We start from the raw sequence: 19,341 nt of genomic DNA, 5'->3' as shown, positions 1-19,341 counted from the left end.
AGGGAGTCTATTAAAATATTTATGTGGAGTAAAAGAAACTCAGAGCTCGGAGATGTCAGCCTCGTGGTAACCACTGTATAATTTGTGTGTGGAGAGGAAAATTGCTGGTTATGATGTTTCATTTCAGGCGTCTCTCAACGAGTGCAGTTTACAAGCTTTGTTGCTTTGGGGAAAAATGCACAAAGAATTTGTAGTATTGTAACAGCCTTAGGTTAAGTATAAGATATGCTTTACCAATATTTGTTATAAAATAACGTTAACTTAAGTGTTAATTGTATAACACTTGGTTCAGATGTAAAAACACATAAAACATTATTTGTAAACAAATAAATAAAATAGTTTAGCAAACATTGGGTGTGAGTTTTATTTATATATATAGAATAGTTTATTTTATAATTTATTTTTATTGTCGTTATTTTGGCAAATCCCACAGAAAAACCGCTAAACCACAAAAAAATGTGAAAGATAGGGGAAAAAAGTTCGAGAATGAAATATTTCCCACAATGCTTTGCTTCTATGAGGACCTGGTTTAGGGAAGGTCTGATCTGGGATCAGGCTGCTGTGGGGAGAGCGATCCGGAGAGAGTTGGTCTGGGATCAGGCGAAGGGGCGGTTAAATAGAAAATATATATATTTTTGTATATACTAGTGCAACTTTTTGAATCTTGAAAATAAAATAATCTGGTCTGGAATCAGGCAGTTGGAAGTTATGGATCCAGACCGCTGATCTGGGATCAGGTAGCGAGCAGGGCTTCAGTGAGAGCTGATCTGGGGTCAGAAGGAGATTGAGGGCTGGGTTGGGTTGGACATATTCAGCTGGTAAAAGTTTACGTGCGCTTTTCTCTGGGCGTAATTTGGACAGCAGGCACGGGGAGCGCTAATTAAACATCGAAAAAACATTCGTAATGTTCGACTAAACAATTAAAACAACGATAAATTCGCTAAATGCAAACTAATCGCCAGTGTGTTCATGTTTTCAGTCTGTAGCCATGATGACTCCAAACTAGCTAACATTATCGGGCTAAGCGCTCCGAAATGGACTCGGTTCTGAGTGTCAGTGCGAATCTAAAGCCGGATTTCAGGATGAAACCGAAGTCTAATCGGTCCGGAATCGATTCGGATTAACGATGCTCTCTAGAAAGAAGAGTAAAAACGAAGCGTCCAAACCAGCAGAAGTTCAGGGCAAATATGTGAAGAAAGAAACGTCCCCGCTGCTGAGAAGTGAGTAACTTCAGTCAGTCTGCCTAACAAAACCCACCAAATAGAAAACAATAATCTGCATTTTTATATAATGAACGTTACTCATTCAGCGTATTTTGGAATATAAAACGTTTGAAAATGAAACCTACTTTAAGTGTCTGTATGTTTAATTAATTAAATGTCAATACAAGTCAAGCCTCGTCTGACAGAAACCATATGTGTGCACGGTTACATATTCTGTCAGCCTAATAGATGTCTATTTTGTAAACCTTTTGCATTATTAAAAAGATAATGTGTCATATATGTTCATACATACTGTAATTTAAGTGTCATTTCATATAAAATTTTGTCCACTTAAAATATCACACTTAGTTTATTTTTAAAACAAAGAATATTTGATGCACACTTTACCCTATTTCAGAAATTGATTTCTTTATTTTGTTATTATTATTAAACTATGATTTAAACTTTCTCCATAACAGGATTGGCACAGCTATAATAGAGTACAATATAAAATGGTATTTTGTAGTTAACATCTGCTTTGTATTTATCACCTAATTTTGGATAACCTCATTTTAACACTAATGTCATTTAATGTTGCATATATTTTTTTTTAATTGCAAGTAAACGTATCAGGGCATAATTGGGTGGACAGTAAATTAAAGTACTCAAAAAAAAAAATGCAAATTAGCCACAACTATATTTTACATAATATAGTATACATTTTGCATAATATAGTCATAGACTTCTACTTGTATTGGAAAGAAATGTAGAAATCCAATTATTTTCGCACTTACTATTGTAAGAAAAACATTTACACATTTAAATCATGACTCGAGACATCAGAAAAAAAATTGTAGTCCAGTAAATCAAAATGATTTAAATGTGTAATATTCTTTTTATTTTGGAAACATTAATTCTTAAAAACAGTTCTTAAAAGGCAAAGACTTGTAGTAATGATCAGTTTTGCAGATTTTGAGCAACTTTGTTTTGCATCACTGTCACTCTTTTCTGGACAGTTGAATATAGAAATTTATGGTAGACTTTATCTTGAGCATTCTTTACAAAATAAATATTGCAGAGTATGTTTTAATCCACTTACCCCTCTTCTGCCTCCCTCGTGGTTTGTTCCAGATTTGATGCCCTCGTTTATCCGGCATCCAACGTTTCTTCGCCGTGAGCCCCCGTTAGTGGAGCCAGTTCAGGCCGGGGTGTCTGGTGCAGGTCCATATTCCTCTGGATCTGTTGGGGATGTTAGCGTCCCCAAGAGTTTCCTGCGCAATGTCCCTCCACGGACCCCCCTCGAGGTGTCACGCAGGGAGAGTCATCGGCTGTCTGCCCCACCACACCTTCATCGTGATTACTCCCCTTCCTCGCCATCTTACATGAGCGATGCTGGTTCGGTAACAGAGAATGGAGACGGTGGCCCGTTTTACTACCCTCCAGAGCCGTACTACAATAACCAACCCAGACGAGCACGCAGACCAGACCACTTTAATGAGAACTACATGTACTATGAGCACAATGAACTCAGCTACCCACGAAACCCAGGACAGCCTCAGACACCCCAGCCTCAGAGTCGCCCACCCCCAGGTGAGTAACACATCATCCGGCATGCAATAACACAACATGCACAGACTCACATGCATTATAAAAGACTCCTCATGAAATAACAAACATGACTGTCACTCTGTGCTATAAATATACACTTCCATAATCTGTCTCTATTTATGCTGTTGACTGTACGAGACCGTTTAGTCTGTCTAAATCAAGTATTCAAACTTTTTGGTCAACCAAACCCGTGAGTGTGAGTGTGAGTGACCCTGGACCACAAAACCAGTCTTAAGTAGCACGGGTATATTTGTAGCAATAGCCAACAATACATTGTACGGGTCAAAATTATAAATTTTTCTTTTATGCCAAAAAATCATTAGGATATTAAGTAAAGATCATGTTCCATGAAGATATTTTTTCAATTTCCTACCGTAAATATATCAAAACTTAATTTGATTAGTAATATGCATTGCTAAGAACTTCATTTGGACAACTTTAAAGGCGATTTTCTCAATATTTAGATTTTCTTCCCCCTCAAAATCCAGATTTTCAAATAGTTGTATCTCAGCCAAATATTGTCCTATCCTAACAAACCATACATCAATGGAAAGCTTATTTATTCAGCTTGATGATGTATGAATCTCAATTTCCCAAAAAATTGACCCTTATGACTGGTTTTGTGGTTCGGGGTCATATATATATATATATATATATATATAAATAATTGTAAGGGTGCCGGTATTTTTGGCCATGACTAATATATATATATATATATATATATATATATATATATATATATATATATATATATATATATATATATATATATATATTAGTCATGGCCAAAAATACCGGCACCCTTGCAATTCTGTCAGAAAATGCAACACTTCTCTCAGAAAATTGTTCCAATTGCAAATGTTTTGGTATTCACGTGTTTATTGTTTTAGTTTGCACTGCAACAATACAAAAAACAGAGAAGAAAACCCAAACTTGATAACATTTCACACAGAACTCAAAAATGGACTTGACAAAATTATTGGCACCTTGTCAAATTTGTAAGAAATAATTGCTTGTCAAGCATGTGATGCTCCTGTAATTTGTATTTAGACACACCTGTGGCAAGTAACAGGTGTGGGCAATAAAGTAATCATACTTGCAACCAGTTAAAATGGAGAAAAGTTGACTCAACCTTTGTGTTGTGTGTCACACTGAGCATGGAGAAAATAAAGAAGTGTAAAGAGTTGTCTTTTTGGATTTGAGAGAAAAAATTGTGGAAAAACATGGACAATCTCAAGGCTACAAGACAAGTCCATCTCCAGAGATCTTAATGTTCCTGTGTCCACTGTGCGCAATATCATCAAGAGGTTTACAGCCCATGGCACTGTAGCTAACCTCCCTGGACGTGGACGGAAGAGCAAAATTAATGAAAAATTACAATGAAGGATTGTTCGAATGGTGGATAAAGAACCCCGATTAACTTCCAAACAAATTAAAGCTGATCTGCAGACACAGCGTACAACAGTGTAAGCTCGCACTATCCATCGCCATCTGAATGAAAAGGTAGGAGACCCAGGAGGACACCACTGCTGTCAAGCAAGACTGGAGTTTGCCAAAACTTATGTGACAAAATCACAATCCTTCTGGGAGAGCGTACTGTGGACAGATGCGTCAAAAGTAGAGCTTTTTGGTAAAGGACATCATGGCACTGTTTACAGAAAAAAAAATGAGACCTTCAAAGAAAAGAACACAGTCCCTACTAGGGCTGTAACGTCCCAGTCGATTAGTCGATTAATTGGTCGATATGGTCTGGTTCGACCAAAAATCTGATTGGTCGATTTTTTGCCGCGCTCATTTCATCAGTTTGGCCGCGCTCATTTCATCAGGTGGAAAGCACTAATTGCTAATGGGGGTGTTTTCAGAGCACCCCTGTTTCACAGGTAACAGTCTGTTTTCAGAACACCCCCATTGTTTTCACTTTTTTTGGATTAGCCCAACCCACTGGAGAAGAGAGACAGATAAGTAGGCTTTAGAAGGTTTGATGCTGAATATTATTTATTTAATAACAAGCTAGTGTAAAAACAAGAAGCTGTCTCCTTCCAAAGAACCAGTGTTAATTTCGTTAACGAAGAGGACGACGAAAAATATTCGTTAACGAACTTTTTTTCTGTGACTAAGATGAGAAGTTGACGAGATAAAATTAATATCTGATGATAAAAACTATGACGAAATGTATGCGCGTCTTCGTTAACGAGACGAGACGGGACTAAAATGTTATTTGAGGACTACCGGACATTCAAAATACATCCTATAGGCTAAGTTGACTGTCTTGTCTTTTAAAATGTGCGTCCCTGTCTCTGGATCGCAATCAGATGAGGGGCGTTTGTATATCTCACAGTATGGCAGCCGCAGTGGGCGGATACGCTACCAAAACGCAAACTAGCGATCTGAAACAATGGCCTCAGCAACTGAATGGTTATAGGGATAGGGTGACCAGACATCCCGTTTTTCCCAGGAGTCACAATTCGTTGTTGATTAACTTAAAGTTAGTGAAGGCGCGATAGGCGGAATCACTCTGATAGAAGTGCTCCACTTTCTCAGTTCTCACACAGTGCGCGATCAGTTCTCAGTTCTCACAATATTGCGCAATTGCGCTGTGCCCACTGTTTGTGTTAGTTTTGAGCCTAAGATGCTTTATTTTTCAGTTATGCACTTTATTTGGTTTCTGCTCTTTTGTTTAATAAATATTCTTTTTTTATTAAAGTGGACGCGCCTTTTGTGTTTATTAAGAGTAAAAGCTTTAAGTCTATTCGTGTCTCAGCCGCGAAGCTGAGCTCTTATGTTCAGCCTCGCTCTGTGCGAGCTGCGCAGAGCGGCTGAAATGATAGTGTCTGACAGTTATACTTATAACATATGACAAAAATAATTTTCTAAATTATGTTGCACATTCCTCAAAAGTTCTTGTGATATCACTAGTTGACAACATAGTACTGTTTTCAGAAATCACAGGCTATGATATTGTGCAGGTACACGTGATGCACCGCAGTCAGAGACGACAGACTCGTGTGTCAGACTCATTTCAGTGCAAAATAATTAGGTCAAAAACGATTTAATATACTGCAAATAGCCTATTAGTTTTTTACGTTTATTTATAATTAATTTAGGCAGACAACAAGGCTACGAAGTACTGAGCACAGTGCGTATCTAATTAATGTAACGTACGTTTTTTTTTCTCCACAACGCCATTTTTAGTCGATTTTTAGTCGAAAGTTTCAGGACTTCAGTCGACCAAGATTTTCTTTGGTTGATTACAGCCCTAGTCCCTACAGTCAAACATGGTGGAGGTTCAAAGATGTTTTGGTGTTGCTTTGCTGCTTCTGGCACTGGATGCCTTGACTGTGTGTACGGTATCATGAAATCTGAGGATTACCAAAGAATTTGGGGGCGCAACGTAGTGGCCAGTGTCAGAAAGCTGCGTCTCCACCAGAGGTCATGGGTCTTCAGCAGGATATTGACCCGAAACACGCTTCAAAAAGCACTCAGAAATGGTTACAAACAAAGCGCTGGAGAGTTCTGAAATGGCCAGCAATGAGTCCAGATCTGAATCCCATAGAACACCTGTGGAGAGATCTCAAAACAGCAGTTGGGAGAAGGCATCCTTCAAATCTGAATGACCTGGAGCAGTTTGCAAAAGAAGAGTGGTCCAAAATTACAGTAGAGAGGTGTAAGAAACTCATTCATGGTTACAGGAAGCGATTGATTTCAGTTATTTTTTCCATGGGGGTGCCACCAAATATTAAGTTAAGGGTGCCAATAATTTTGTCCAGTGCATTTTTTTGGGTTCTGTGTGGAATTGTATCAGATTTGACTTCTCTTCAGTTTTTGTTGTTGTTGTTGTTGTTCCAATCCAAACAAACAAATAAACACGTGAGTACCAAAACATTTGCAACTGCAACAATTGTCTGAGAGAAGGGTTGCATTTTCTGACAGAATTGTAAGGGTGCCGATATTTTTGGCCATGACTGTATGCATGTATGTATAAATGTGTGTGTGTGTGTGTGTGTGTGTGTATATATATATATATATATATATATATGTATGTGTGTGTGTGTGTGTGTGTGTGTGTGTGTGTGTGTGTGTGTGTGTGTGTGTGTAGCAAACCAAAATATTCACCTAGAAGACCCTGTTTCCACAAAAACTGACCATAGAGAACTTTAGGGAAAGGGAAGTGGTGTGTGGCCAAGTATGGTGACCCATACTCAGAATTTGTGCTCTGCATTTAACCCATCCAAGTGTACACACAGTAGGGAACATACACCCGGAGCAGTGGGCAGCCAATGCTGCAGCGCCCAGGGAGCAGTTGGGGGTTCGGTGCCTTGCTCAAGGGTCTCACCTCAGTCGTGGTATTGAGGGTGGAGAGAGTGTTGGTTATTCACTCCCCCCACCTACAATCCCTGCCGGACCTGAGACTCAAACCCACGACCTTCGGGTTACAAGTCCAACTCTCTATCCATTAGGCCAAAAACCAATATCCATGAAAGAACTGAACATTTATTTGACCAAAAATACAGTAAAACCAGTAGTATTTTAAAATATTGATTCAATTTAAATCAACCGTTTACTATTTAAATATATTTTTAAATGTAATTTATTCCAGTGATGGCAAGGCTGATTTAATGATAGTGTCATGATCATAAAAGTTGTGCAGTTAGAGCACCAAGCTGAACTTGAATCAACATCTACCCTTGCCATCTCAATACCTGACTTGAATATTATCAAATTATTGTTGGCAGTTCTGGAGAGTTAGAAGCCGATTCCCTCATCTAACTTTTCTAAAGTAATTAGCAGATGTTCTGAGGGATGACATTCCACTGGAGACTGTTCAAAATAGGGGTCGACCGATTATCGACCTGGCCGATTATTGGCACCGATATTAAGCCTTTTTATGATAATCGGCATCGGTCATTTTCAAAACCGATGTGCCGATAAAATTATTTAATTTTGAAACGTGCTATTTGGCTCTGATGCAGCCTGTCGGAACTCACCACTCTGTGGCCTAGAGCAGTCTCCGCCCACCGCGCATCTGATTTGTTGAGAGTCAGGAGCCCGACCAATCAACGTGGAAGACTAAAGGCACTCTCACACCGAAAGCGCTTGCTAGGTGCTGCTTCACGCATCAGTTATCTCTCAAAGGCAGCAGCAGACCTTGCACAAGTTGCAATAAATTACAATCCACTACACTGAAGTTGTAAAAACCTCAATTTTATCTATTTATGGTTTCCGAGATGGGGGAAACACAGGGGGAATCGCGGAATCCAGTCATATGGAATTTACTGTATAACGCGGAGTCACGGAATTAGTCAAAGTTTGGATGAATTAATCAAAAGTAGGTCAGTACACTTAAATCGACTCATGATATGGACTATCTGTAAACATTAAGCTGCAAAAAGACTATTTAAATATGAATTCTGCATGTTCGGCGTGTCTCTGTATATGTGAAAGGCACAGACGCGCGGTTTTGACACACACACACACACACTGAAGTGCGCGACGCTCGCGGTGTTTTCCGCATCTGCCATGTCACTAAATGAGGACATAAATACATGAACATCATCCCCAGAACTGTTCTGAGAGTTACTTCATCAGCATTTGACTGTTTCGTTTGAGTAAAACGATCGTCATATCATAAATAGGCTACAGAAACTTAAGAGGTCCTCATGGCAACCCGTCAAAATAAAAGTTCGGTTTATTTACTAATGCTACTACAATTATTACAACTTTTTGTTTAAAAGAACAATCACACAATACGCTATTTCTTACATGTTTTAATTTTAATAGTAAACACATTTGTTTGCCAAAAAATAGAGTTCAACTCTCATTTGATTAAAAGATAAATTAAATTAATGTTTTATGCCTTCATTTGCACTGCTCTGTAAATGAAAACTAATGGAAATTACTGTCACATAGGCCAAGACTAAGATACTGTCACATAGGCCAAGATTAAGTTACTGTCACATAGGCCAAGATTAGGATGACGGAAATTGGGACATTTCAATAGGCTATTGAACCAAGTGAGCCTATAACAGGCTATTAGTGTTATAGTTTCATTAAAATAGTTGCGGTCTTCTTCGCAACTTCTACAATGGAGCTATGAAGACAATTAAATTATTTACACGTATTATATACATTGCGCTTTTTAAATTAATCAATTGATGTGCATTAGATGATGAATTGAATAGTCACCTCTTGTAGGTTATGATTTAGTCAACCGAAAATAATGAAGAATTATGAGAGGTTATGCTATTACACATACATTTCTAACATGTAAATTATTGAAGCCAAATACTTAATTTCCCCAAGCTGTTTAGCTGTAGTATTTAGTATTCATAGGCTTAATCATGAAGCATACAGTGGCCCCACTTTTAACTCTCTCTTTATATATTACCCTTATTGTAGATGAATGCATGGGGGAAGACAAGAGTAAGAAGTGCAACCAACACTAGGGAAGGCCGTTTTTGTCAGAGCCCTTGTTATTCTTAATTTTGACATTCATTTTAATTTTTACACCAGACATATATATCGGTTCAATATATCGGTTATCGGTCTACTTGGTCTGTAATAATCGGTATCGGCATCGGCCCTGAAAAACACATATCGGTCGACCCCTAGTTCAAAAGTTAAATGAATCTATTCTAAGAGGGTTGGAAACTGTATTAAAGGCAAATATAAATATACACTTTATGGATGAGAGAATCGTTTGCCTTGAATACAGCTTAACCAGCCATGATGAGTGATATGACATTTTGCTGGTTTCTGTTTTTGTCCTAAATCTTGTTGCGTTATTAATAAATCTATGCTAAACATCAGATATATTCAGATTGTCTCTCTTAGTGGGACTGATTGCTTCTGTTGTGGACAGACTAACCACATAATGTTTAAACCGTAGCTTGGTATCTGCTAAGAATGCCTGGTTTGATACATTTATCTCTTCCTGTAGTGTAGTGTTTCTGTCTTTCTGATTACATTAAATGAAGATTCGTCAGTTTCAATGATGGAGAGCTTTGCAGTAATGTGGTTGGTTCAGATTAGTGAAAAAAACGGTATATTTCAATTTTGTCTCCTATAATATGCAGATGGGTTCTTGGTTTCTTCAACAGAATGAACTTGACTTGTTGTTCTCAGATTAATCAGTTTAATACAGTGGCCTCAAAGTATTAGCACACCTAAGCCAGGCTTGAACGTACAAAATTCATTCATAAGTGTTCAAATACTTTTGGGACAACTATATATTTATGGGTGTATGAGTGAGGTGAACCTCTAGAGCTATTGAGCACGAGAAGAGATGTGAAACTGTGCACTGACGTCATCATACATTCCAGCTCTGACTCTCTCACACACACAAACACACACACAGTTCCCTCACAAATATATGCTCATGATTAAAGCTGAGTGATATAGCTAAAATCATGTCTTGATATATTATATTATAGAGTTGGGCAAAAAAGTATTTAGTCAGCCACCAATTGTGCAAGTTCTCCCACTTAAACAGATGAGAGAGGCCTGTAATTTTCATCATAGGTACACTTCAACTATGAGAGACAGAATGGGGGGAAAGAATCCAGGAAATCGCATTGTCTGATTTTTAAAGAATTTATTTGCAAATTATGGTGGAAAATAAGTATTTGGTCAATAACAAAAGTTCATCTCAATACTTTGTTATATACCCTTTGTATGAAGTATGTTTTCTGTAAGTCTTCACAAGGTTTTCACACACTGTTGCTGGTATTTTGGCCCATTCCTCCATGCAGATCTCCTCTAGAGCAGTGATGTTTTGGGGCTGTCGCTGGGCAACACGAACTTTCAACTCCCTCCAAAGATTTTCTATGGGGTTGAGATCTGGAGACTGGCTGGGCCACTCCAGGACCTTGAAATGCTTCTTACGAAGCCACTCCTTCGTTGCCCGGGCGGTGTGTTTGGGATCATTGTCATGCTGAAAGACCCAGCCACGTTTCATCTTCAATGCCCTTGCTGATGGAGGGATGTTTTCACTCAAAATCTCACGATACATGGCCTCATTCATTCTTTCCTTTACACGGATCAGTCGTCCTGGTCCCTTTGCAGAAAAACAGCCCCAAAGCATGATGTTTCCACCCCCATGCTTCACAGTAGGTATGGTGTTCTTTGGATGCAACTCAGCATTTTTTCTCCTCCAAACACGACGAGTTGAGTTTTTACCAAAAAGTTCTATTTTGGTTTCATCTGACCATATGACATTCTCCCAATCCTCTTCTGGATCATCCAAATGCTCTCTAGCAAACTTCAGATGGGCTCGGACATGTACTGGCTTAAGCAGGGGGACACGTCTGGCACTGCAGGATTTGAGTCCCTGGCGGGGTAGTGTGTTACTGATGGTAGCCTTTGTTACTTTGGTCCCAGCTCTCTGCAGGTCATTCACTAGGTCCCCCCGTGTGGTTCTGGGATTTTTGCTCACCGTTCTTGTGATCATTTTGACCCCACGGGGTGAGATCTTGCGTGGAGCCCCAGATCGAGGGAGATTATCAGTGGTCTTGTATGTCTTCCATTTTCTAATAATTGCTCCCACAGTTGATTTCTTCACACCAAGCTGCTTGCCTATTGCAGATTCAGTCTTCCCAGCCTGGTGCAGGTCTACAATTTTGTTTCTGGTGTTCTTCGACAGCTCTTTGGTCTTGGCCGTAGTGGAGTTTGGAGTGTGACTGTTTGAGGTTGTGCACAGGTGTCTTTTTATACTGATAACAAGTTCAAACAGGTGCCATTAATACAGGTAACGAGTGGAGGACAGAGGAGCCTCTTAAAGAAGTTACAGGTCTGTGAGAGCCAGAAATCTTGCTTGTTTGTAGGTGACCAAATACTTATTTTACCGAGGAATTTACCAATTAATTCATTAAAAATCCTACAATATGATTTCCTGGATTCTTTCCCCCCATTCTGTCTCTCATAGTTGAAGTGTACCTATGATGAAAATTACAGGCCTCTCTCATCTTTTTAAGTGGGAGAACTTGCACAATTGGTGGCTGACTAAATACTTTTTTGCCCAACTGTATATCTTGTAACTTGATACACTACTGTTCAAACGTTTGGGGCCAGCAAGATTTTTAATGTTTTTGAAAGAACTCTGTTATGATAACCAAGGCTGCATTTATTTGATCAAAAATACAATAAAACCAGTAATATAGTAAAACATTGTTTCCATTTAAATCAACTGTTTACTATTTAAATAAATATTTTCAATGTAATTTATTCCTGTGATGGCAAAGCTAATTTTCAAGTCTTTATTCTTTAAAAATCATTCTAATTGCTGATTTGATGTTCACGCAATGTTTCTTATTATTAGACTATTAAGATTATTATTATTATTATTATTATGGTTTTTGTGGAAACCATGATACATTTTTCCAGGATTCTTTGAAGAGTATAAAGTATAAAAACCTCTAACAGTATTTTGCTACTAAAGTATAAAGAAGAGATTAGATATACTCAGTTTTATTGGAGAGACCTGCTCAGTACATGATTTTCTCCTGTAAACACTTTTGCTCAGTATACACAAACTTCCTGGGCTGTCACTCTCCTGTAGTATTTCTCATTGTGTGTGAGAATGACAGAAATGTGGATTTTTCTTGGTTGCCCTTTTCTTCACCCTACACTGATGTGTTTTTCCTTGTGCTGAACCTTTCATGGTCTCCTGGGTTTTTTGCCTTAGATTTGTCCCTGCAGCTGTAAATTGTTGTTTTCACCCCATCTTTCATTCATATCACTTCAACTCCTTTGTGTTCAAATTAAAAACAAAAACAAAATATCATTCTAACACACAGAGAATCATTTCCTGCATACAAATCTGTAATACTTCCATGTGTTTGTTGTTTTCTAGCAATCGGCCGTGTGCCAGCAAAGTCGGTGGGTAATCTGACGACCATGAGTGGGGAGGAAGCGGCTCTTCCTCCTGGCTGGACTGTTGATTGGACGATTCGAGGCAGGAAGTATTTCATCGATCACAACACAAACACCACTCATTGGAGCCATCCGCTGGAGAGGGAGGGGCTTCCACCGGGCTGGGAGAGGGTGGAGTCAGCTGAGTTTGGAGTGTATTATGTTGACCACATCAACAAACGTGCCCAGTACAGACACCCCTGTGCACCCAGGTGAGTGTCGAGACGTTCCAGTACATTGTGAGACTGTTTGGTGAGATTTTGGATCTAAAATACACCAACTCTGCTTTTGCTCAGTGTTCCACGTTACGACCAGCCCCCGCCCCCGCCAGTCACCTACCAGCCCCGCCCACCAGAACGCAACCAGCCCGTACTGGTACCAGCAAACCCGTACCACACAGCCGAGATCCCAGACTGGCTGCAGGTGTATGCCAGAGCCCCTCTGAAGTAAGTTTCACATGCACTCATCGTCACACATTTCAATTATTGAATGATACATAATACTATTCTATAATATTATAGTATTTATTCATATTTTGAATAGGCTTTTATATTTTATTTTTTTTTTATTTTTTTTTCATATTTCTATTTAGCTTTAATTTATTTTATTTATATTATATATATATATATATATATATATATATATATATATATATATATATATATATATATATATTTCTATATTATTGATAGTTTTTTTTAATTTATTTTTTTAAGCAATTTCAGTACTTCCAACTCAGCTTATTTCAGTTAGTTGTAAAGTAGTCTCAGCCTCAGACATCATACATTCGGACCGTTGGCATCAGACCGTTGTCAAGTAAAAAATATTTTAACTTTCATTTATGGTTTTAAGTTTGTTTTTTGTCATACACTGAACAAAATTATAAATGCAACACTTGTTTTTGCCCCCATTTTTCATGAGCTGAACTCAAAAGATCTAAGACTTTTTCTATGTACACAAAAGGCCTATTTCTCTCAAATATTGTTCACAAGTCTGTCTAAATCTGTGTTAGTGAGCACTTCTCCTTTGCCGAGATAATCCATCCACCTCACAGTTGTGGCATAACAAGATGCTGATTAGACAAAAAGGAACAATAAAAGGCCACTCTAAAATGTGCAGTTTTACTGTATTGGGGGGGGTCCGAAAACCAGTCAGTATCTGGTGTGACCACCATTTGCCTCACGCAGTGCAACACATCTCTTTCGCATAGAGTTGATCAGTTGATTGTGGCCCGTGGAATGTAATGAATTTATTATTATTATTATTATTAATGTTGGTCCACTCCTCTTCAATGGCTTTGCGAAGTTGCTGGATATTGTCAGGAACTGGAACACACTGTCGTATACACCGTATCTCTGTGCATTCAAAATGCCATCAATAAAATGCACTTTAAATGGACTTGTGTTCGTTGTCCATAACATTTTTTCATTAACTGTTCCCATCTGGTGGAATGACCTGCCTAACTCAATCCGAGCAGCCAAAACCTTACCCATCTTCAAGAAACGGCTAAAAACTCATCTGTTCCATCTTTACTTGACCCTCTAACTCTAGCACTCTCTATTCTAATTTTATTTTATCTGTCTTTTTATAAAAAAAAAAAATAATAATAATCTGTACTGCGTTAGGCTAACCAAGACTTGTAATAGCACTTGCACGTTGTTGCTCTTTTGTTGGTTTTGATTACTTCTTATGTCCTCATTTGTAAGTCGCTTTGGATAAAAGCGTCTGCTAAATGACTAAATAAATAACATATGCCTGCCCATACCATAACCCCACCGCCACCATGGACCACTCGATCCACAACATTGACATCAGCAAACCGCTCACCCACACGATGCCATGCCATCTGCCCTGTACAGTGAAAACCGGGATTCATCCGTGAAGAGAACACCTCTCCAAAGTGCCAGATGCCATCGAATGTGAGCATTTGTCCACTCAAGTCGGTTACGACGACAAACTGCAGTCAGGTCGAGACCCCGATGAGGACGATGAGCATGCAGATGAGCTTCCCTGAGACTGTTTCTGACAGTTTGTGCAGAAATTCTTTGGTTATGCAAACCGATTGTTGCAGCAGCTGTCTGGATGGCTGGTCTCAGACGATGCTGGAGGTGAAGATGCTGGATGTGGAGGTCCTGGGCTGGCGTGGTTACATGTGGTCTGCGGGTTGTGAGGCCGGTTGGATGTACTGCCAAATTCTCTGAAACGCCTTTGGAGACGGCTTATGGTAGAGAAATGAACATTCAATTCTCGGGCAACAGCTCTGATGGACATTCCTGCAGTCAGCATGCCAATTGCACGCTCCCTCAAAACTTGCGACATCTGTGGCATTGTGCTGTGTGATAAAACTGCACATTTTAGAGTGGCCTTTTATTGTGGCCAGCCTAAGGCACACCTGGAGTCCGGGGAGTGAATTTCGAGGGGGGACGGCGTTTCATTTCCAACTGGTTAGATTTATTTGAAAATTAAAATGATTTCTATATTATATCCATTCAAAAGACTAGAAAAGCGATCCCAGTTCTGCATAAACCGTAGTGCAGTGCAGACTAAACAAAATGTAGCGGGATATTTGTGTCTATGGTTTGCTGGGCAATGCCGTCTTTGATTGGCCATCAAGAGCAGACTGCAGCCAATGGAAATGCTTCTCTATTGCTGCGCATGCTGCTCCTCACAGCACAGATCGTGAAAGCAGACTGCAGTTTGTCATTCATTGTAACAAACAAAGTGTAGAAATAATAGATTCAGTGTAGAGAGCTTCATTCACTAAAATAGTAGTTTGTGAGATCGCGATGAACTTAATGATTATAAAGAGTTTGCAAATGTGAAATTTAATTAATACAACAGATTTATACATTATTGATTTTATTCAAAAGTTAATATAAAGCGACTTACATTTTAGGAACACTTGTCTGATCTGTTGAGAACTATTTTGTTGATGAAATAAAGTCACAGCTGAGCCGATGCGCATCTCCAAGCAAACAGCGCTGTTTCAATTATGAATGAATCTTTGTTTTTGAACAAATCTAGTCAGTCGATGATTCTATGATCCATTCATAAAGAGAGTCACTTGCTTCATTCCTTAATGAATCAGCAGTTTGAACGAATTGATTAGATGAATGATTCAATGACAGACAGTGACTTGCTGCCACCTACTGGGAGTTTCATTTTTAAAGAATACATTTTAATTGTTTAATTATTTCTATATTCATTCTCATAACATTGTTTTTATTAAATGTATTAATGCCACCTCTGAGTCTTGTTAAAAAGTCTGTAAATATTCCACATTTGTGCTCTTCTGTTCCGTGCAAAGATTAATTGTTGCTGATTTCAGGTCTTCCTGATTGTATCTTATTATTTTAAATGAATTTATTGTTTAATTATTTATTTATTTATTTTTTACAAAAAGTTAATAAATCTAATTTTGGCACAACATATGACATACATTTAATAAAGATAAAAATGGCATTACAAAGGTTAAAAAAAATACTTTAAGGAGTCAAACATCATCTTATAATAGTAAGTTTAATTTCTGTCATTGATCAGAAGGTGTTCCTAATTTATTTATTTATGTTTTTTAAGAAGAAGCACTAGTGCTCCTGAAAAGAAACGTAAGTGTAGGGTCCTTAAGAATGTAATGTTACCTTTTAAAACTAATTGAAAAGGTTTTTGCAAAGTGTAAACTATTAAATATAATCTACAAATCCTGCAATACTGTAGCTACCGCTAAATAAGACGTGTTTTGAGGACTTAGCTAATCAGGCCAATGAGAGACAATCATTCTAATATTTTCTGAAATCATTAGTTAATTTCACTAATCAATGTTTTTTTGTTTGTTTTTTATTAAACACAAGAGGTCATTAATAATAATTATATTATAAGATGCACAAATTCAAACACAACGCATCTTTAATTTGGACAGAGTTGCAGGTGCCTGTCTCAATGTAGGCTACAAGAAGGTTTAGAGAAAATATGACACAAGTTCTTAATAAATGTTTTCATAGATTATAAATGTTTTTATGATAAAATACATCCGAAAGGTAATCTAAAATTACCATTGTTAACCCCCCCCCCCCCTCTCCAAGTTAGAGTCCCCCCAGTAAATATCGGCCATTTCCACCACTGGATATACCACACCTGTGAGGTGGATGGATTATCTCGGCAAAGGAGAAGTGCTCACTAACACAGATTTAGACAGATTTGTGAACAACATTTGAGAGAAATAGGCCTTTTGTGTACATGGAAAAAGTCTTAGTTCTTTGAGTTCAGCTCATGAAAAATGGGGGCAAAAACAAAAGTGTTGCGTTTATAATTTTGTTCAGTGTATATATAAATAAATAAATAAATAAATAACATTAAAATATATACACACACACATTTCAGTTGAAATAATTTTCCATTTTATTAATCAGCCAAAGCAACAGACAAAGTGGGTCCTGAAAGCATGTTTGTTAATAAAAGATAAAAGACCCCTGCTGAAAAAAGGCTGGTTTAAGCTGGTCTTAAGCTGACTGTATGATAAGTATCTAAAACCCTTCTAAAATCTGACAAGAGACCATCAACCCAGTTTATGCTAGATTAAGATGTTTTTTTCATCAGGGACATCGGGCAGAAGATTTCTCACTTAAAAGTAGTTTTTTCCCCCATTGGCTGGTTCCTGGAAGCCATTAGAGGCTGTTAACTGTTAACCTTCAGTCATATTAGTGTGTGGTTGTGCTTTGTCTCAGGTATGACCACATCCTGAAGTGGGAACTGTTCCAGTTGATGGATCTGGACACTTATCAGGGAATGCTGAAGCTGCTCTTTATGAAGGAGTTGGAGTGTATCGTTAAATCCTATGAGGCATATCGACAAGCACTGCTCACCGAACTCGACACGCGCAAACAGCGACAGCAGTGGTATGCCCAACAACCAGCCAAAAACTTCCCTCCTAACATATGACTTGTATGAGACACACCCAAACTCCAGCCTTTTCAGTGCCTTAGCTGCTGATGCAGACTATCATTTACTCCCTCAAACAGCTCCAAATATAAGCCCAAAGAGAGACACCACACAAAGCCTTTACACTATTACTCCTATATATCCTTATCAGCCATTGTACGGCTGTGTGTGTTCTGAGTCTATGCTTGGTTTTGATTGTGTTGTGAATGTGTTTGCACATGTTGAGAGTGTTTGTGCATGTCAGGACTGTGAGGACTCATTCTGCATTGTCTTTTTGGACAATCACATCTATCAGTTATCAATGTTTTATTGTTTAATCAGACTCTTAATTTCAGTTATAGTTTTGCTTTTAGGGTGAATCTCATTAAACTCATTCAGGTCACATTTCACTTAAAAAACAAAAAATTATAGTTTGCATAAAGAAAATGAAGCTTAATTTAGGGTCATTTAAATCAGCATGAATGAACAGTTTTACATCAAATACTTTGCAATTTAAATAAATTTATAAAAATCGCTAGTTTTTGCATTACAGTAATGAGTTTTTATAATGAAAATAATGCAATAATCTATCTTCATGGTGCTTCATTTTCTTCAAGTAAAATGCATATTGTTGTTTCTTGTGTTTTGTTTTTTTGGGAGGGTGAAATATGACTTGGACATTTCTTTGAGGTTTATCCTTTAAGGTGTAGTGGATTCCTTTAAGGAATTTTCTTATATTTAAAGATGAAACTTTCAGACGGAGTCGTCACTTTATATTAAGTTATTGAGCCTGCGGCATTCTTTTTTTTTTTTTTTTTTTTTTTTTTTTCATTGCCTGTATTTTTCAGTTATGTCTGTTTGTAAAATCTATTTTGAGCATCAACACTAAATAAACCAGGACTTTGTATTGTGTGTTTGCTGTGTGTGTGTGTGTGTGTGTGTATGTGTGAGATGTTCATGAAGTTTGTCTTTCCAATTTAGGTTGCAAATACTTTTCTCTACTTCAGTAATTTTTTTACCAATATTATACTTATTATATATAAGTAGAACAAAACACTATACAAGTATATTTATTTTAATCCTTGAATATTTATTTTTCTTGCCAATCAATTTTTTTAGCAGCTTTCAAGTAAGAATTCATTGAAAGCTGCTCTTCTGTTCATATCTCATGAGGACACCAAAGCCACTTATTGGAAAACAAATGCAAAATTCAACATTTTGGAAACAAAGTGCTACCGTTCAGAAAGCCAATCCTCAGTAGCATCACAAAGGTATCATTGGGAGCCTCAGTTCCTGAATTCCATGGATTTTATTCAACATTATATGTGTGGGAATAAATCTGGATTCATAAAGGTAAAAACTAATGTGAAAAATATCTTTTGCATTTTAACTTTTTGTGCTCATACTAGTAATTTTGATTCATTAGCTCATACAAGGTTAAAATGTGTTCCTCTATGCTTGTGATCAATTATGAGTGACGATAAAGACCAGGGGCCCATTAATAAACATGTATGTAGAGTGATCCTTAATATAAATGTACAACCGTTTCCAGAAAGTTCCTATGATTATAAATTGCCTATATGCACAAAAATTGTTTGGTCTCAAATTCTGTTGAATCACCTCCATCAACAGAATGCCCACAAATATCACTTTATGGTTCAAAAGAAGTCTTTATAAATGAATTTATGGCAGCCTATAGTCGTTCAAGAGC

General features: G+C 37.8%; 1 protein-coding gene across 1 annotated transcript; it reads left to right on the top strand.

Annotated features, from left to right (window-relative positions):
• The first annotated feature begins 542 nt into the window (after positions 1-542).
• sav1 (salvador family WW domain containing protein 1) lies at positions 543-19,216 on the top strand. Its single transcript, XM_079437159.1, has 5 exons — positions 543-1,220; positions 2,334-2,792; positions 12,658-12,928; positions 13,013-13,162; positions 17,438-19,216. The coding sequence occupies exons 1-5, from the start codon at positions 1,127-1,129 to the stop codon at positions 17,649-17,651; spliced, it is 1,188 nt and encodes a 395-aa protein (XP_079293285.1). The 5' UTR covers positions 543-1,126; the 3' UTR covers positions 17,652-19,216.
• Positions 19,217-19,341: the final 125 nt, after the last annotated feature.

The sequence above is a fragment of the Barbus barbus genome, assembly GCF_936440315.1.
Source record: "Barbus barbus genome assembly, chromosome: 16".
Lineage (NCBI taxonomy): Eukaryota > Metazoa > Chordata > Actinopteri > Cypriniformes > Cyprinidae > Barbus > Barbus barbus.
Note: the sequence above shows the minus strand (reverse complement) of the source record. Positions and strands in the feature narration are given on the sequence as shown.

Excerpts from the sequence above, each read along its gene's own strand:
- sav1 (XM_079437159.1), top strand. The coding sequence starts at position 1,127 with ATGCTCTCTAGAAAGAAGAGTAAAAACGAAGCGTCCAAACCAGCAGAA. Across the intron at positions 1,221-2,333 it reads AACGTCCCCGCTGCTGAGAA|ATTTGATGCCCTCGTTTATC; the intron begins GTGAGTAACTTC and ends GGTTTGTTCCAG. Across the intron at positions 13,163-17,437 it reads TATGCCAGAGCCCCTCTGAA|GTATGACCACATCCTGAAGT; the intron begins GTAAGTTTCACA and ends GCTTTGTCTCAG.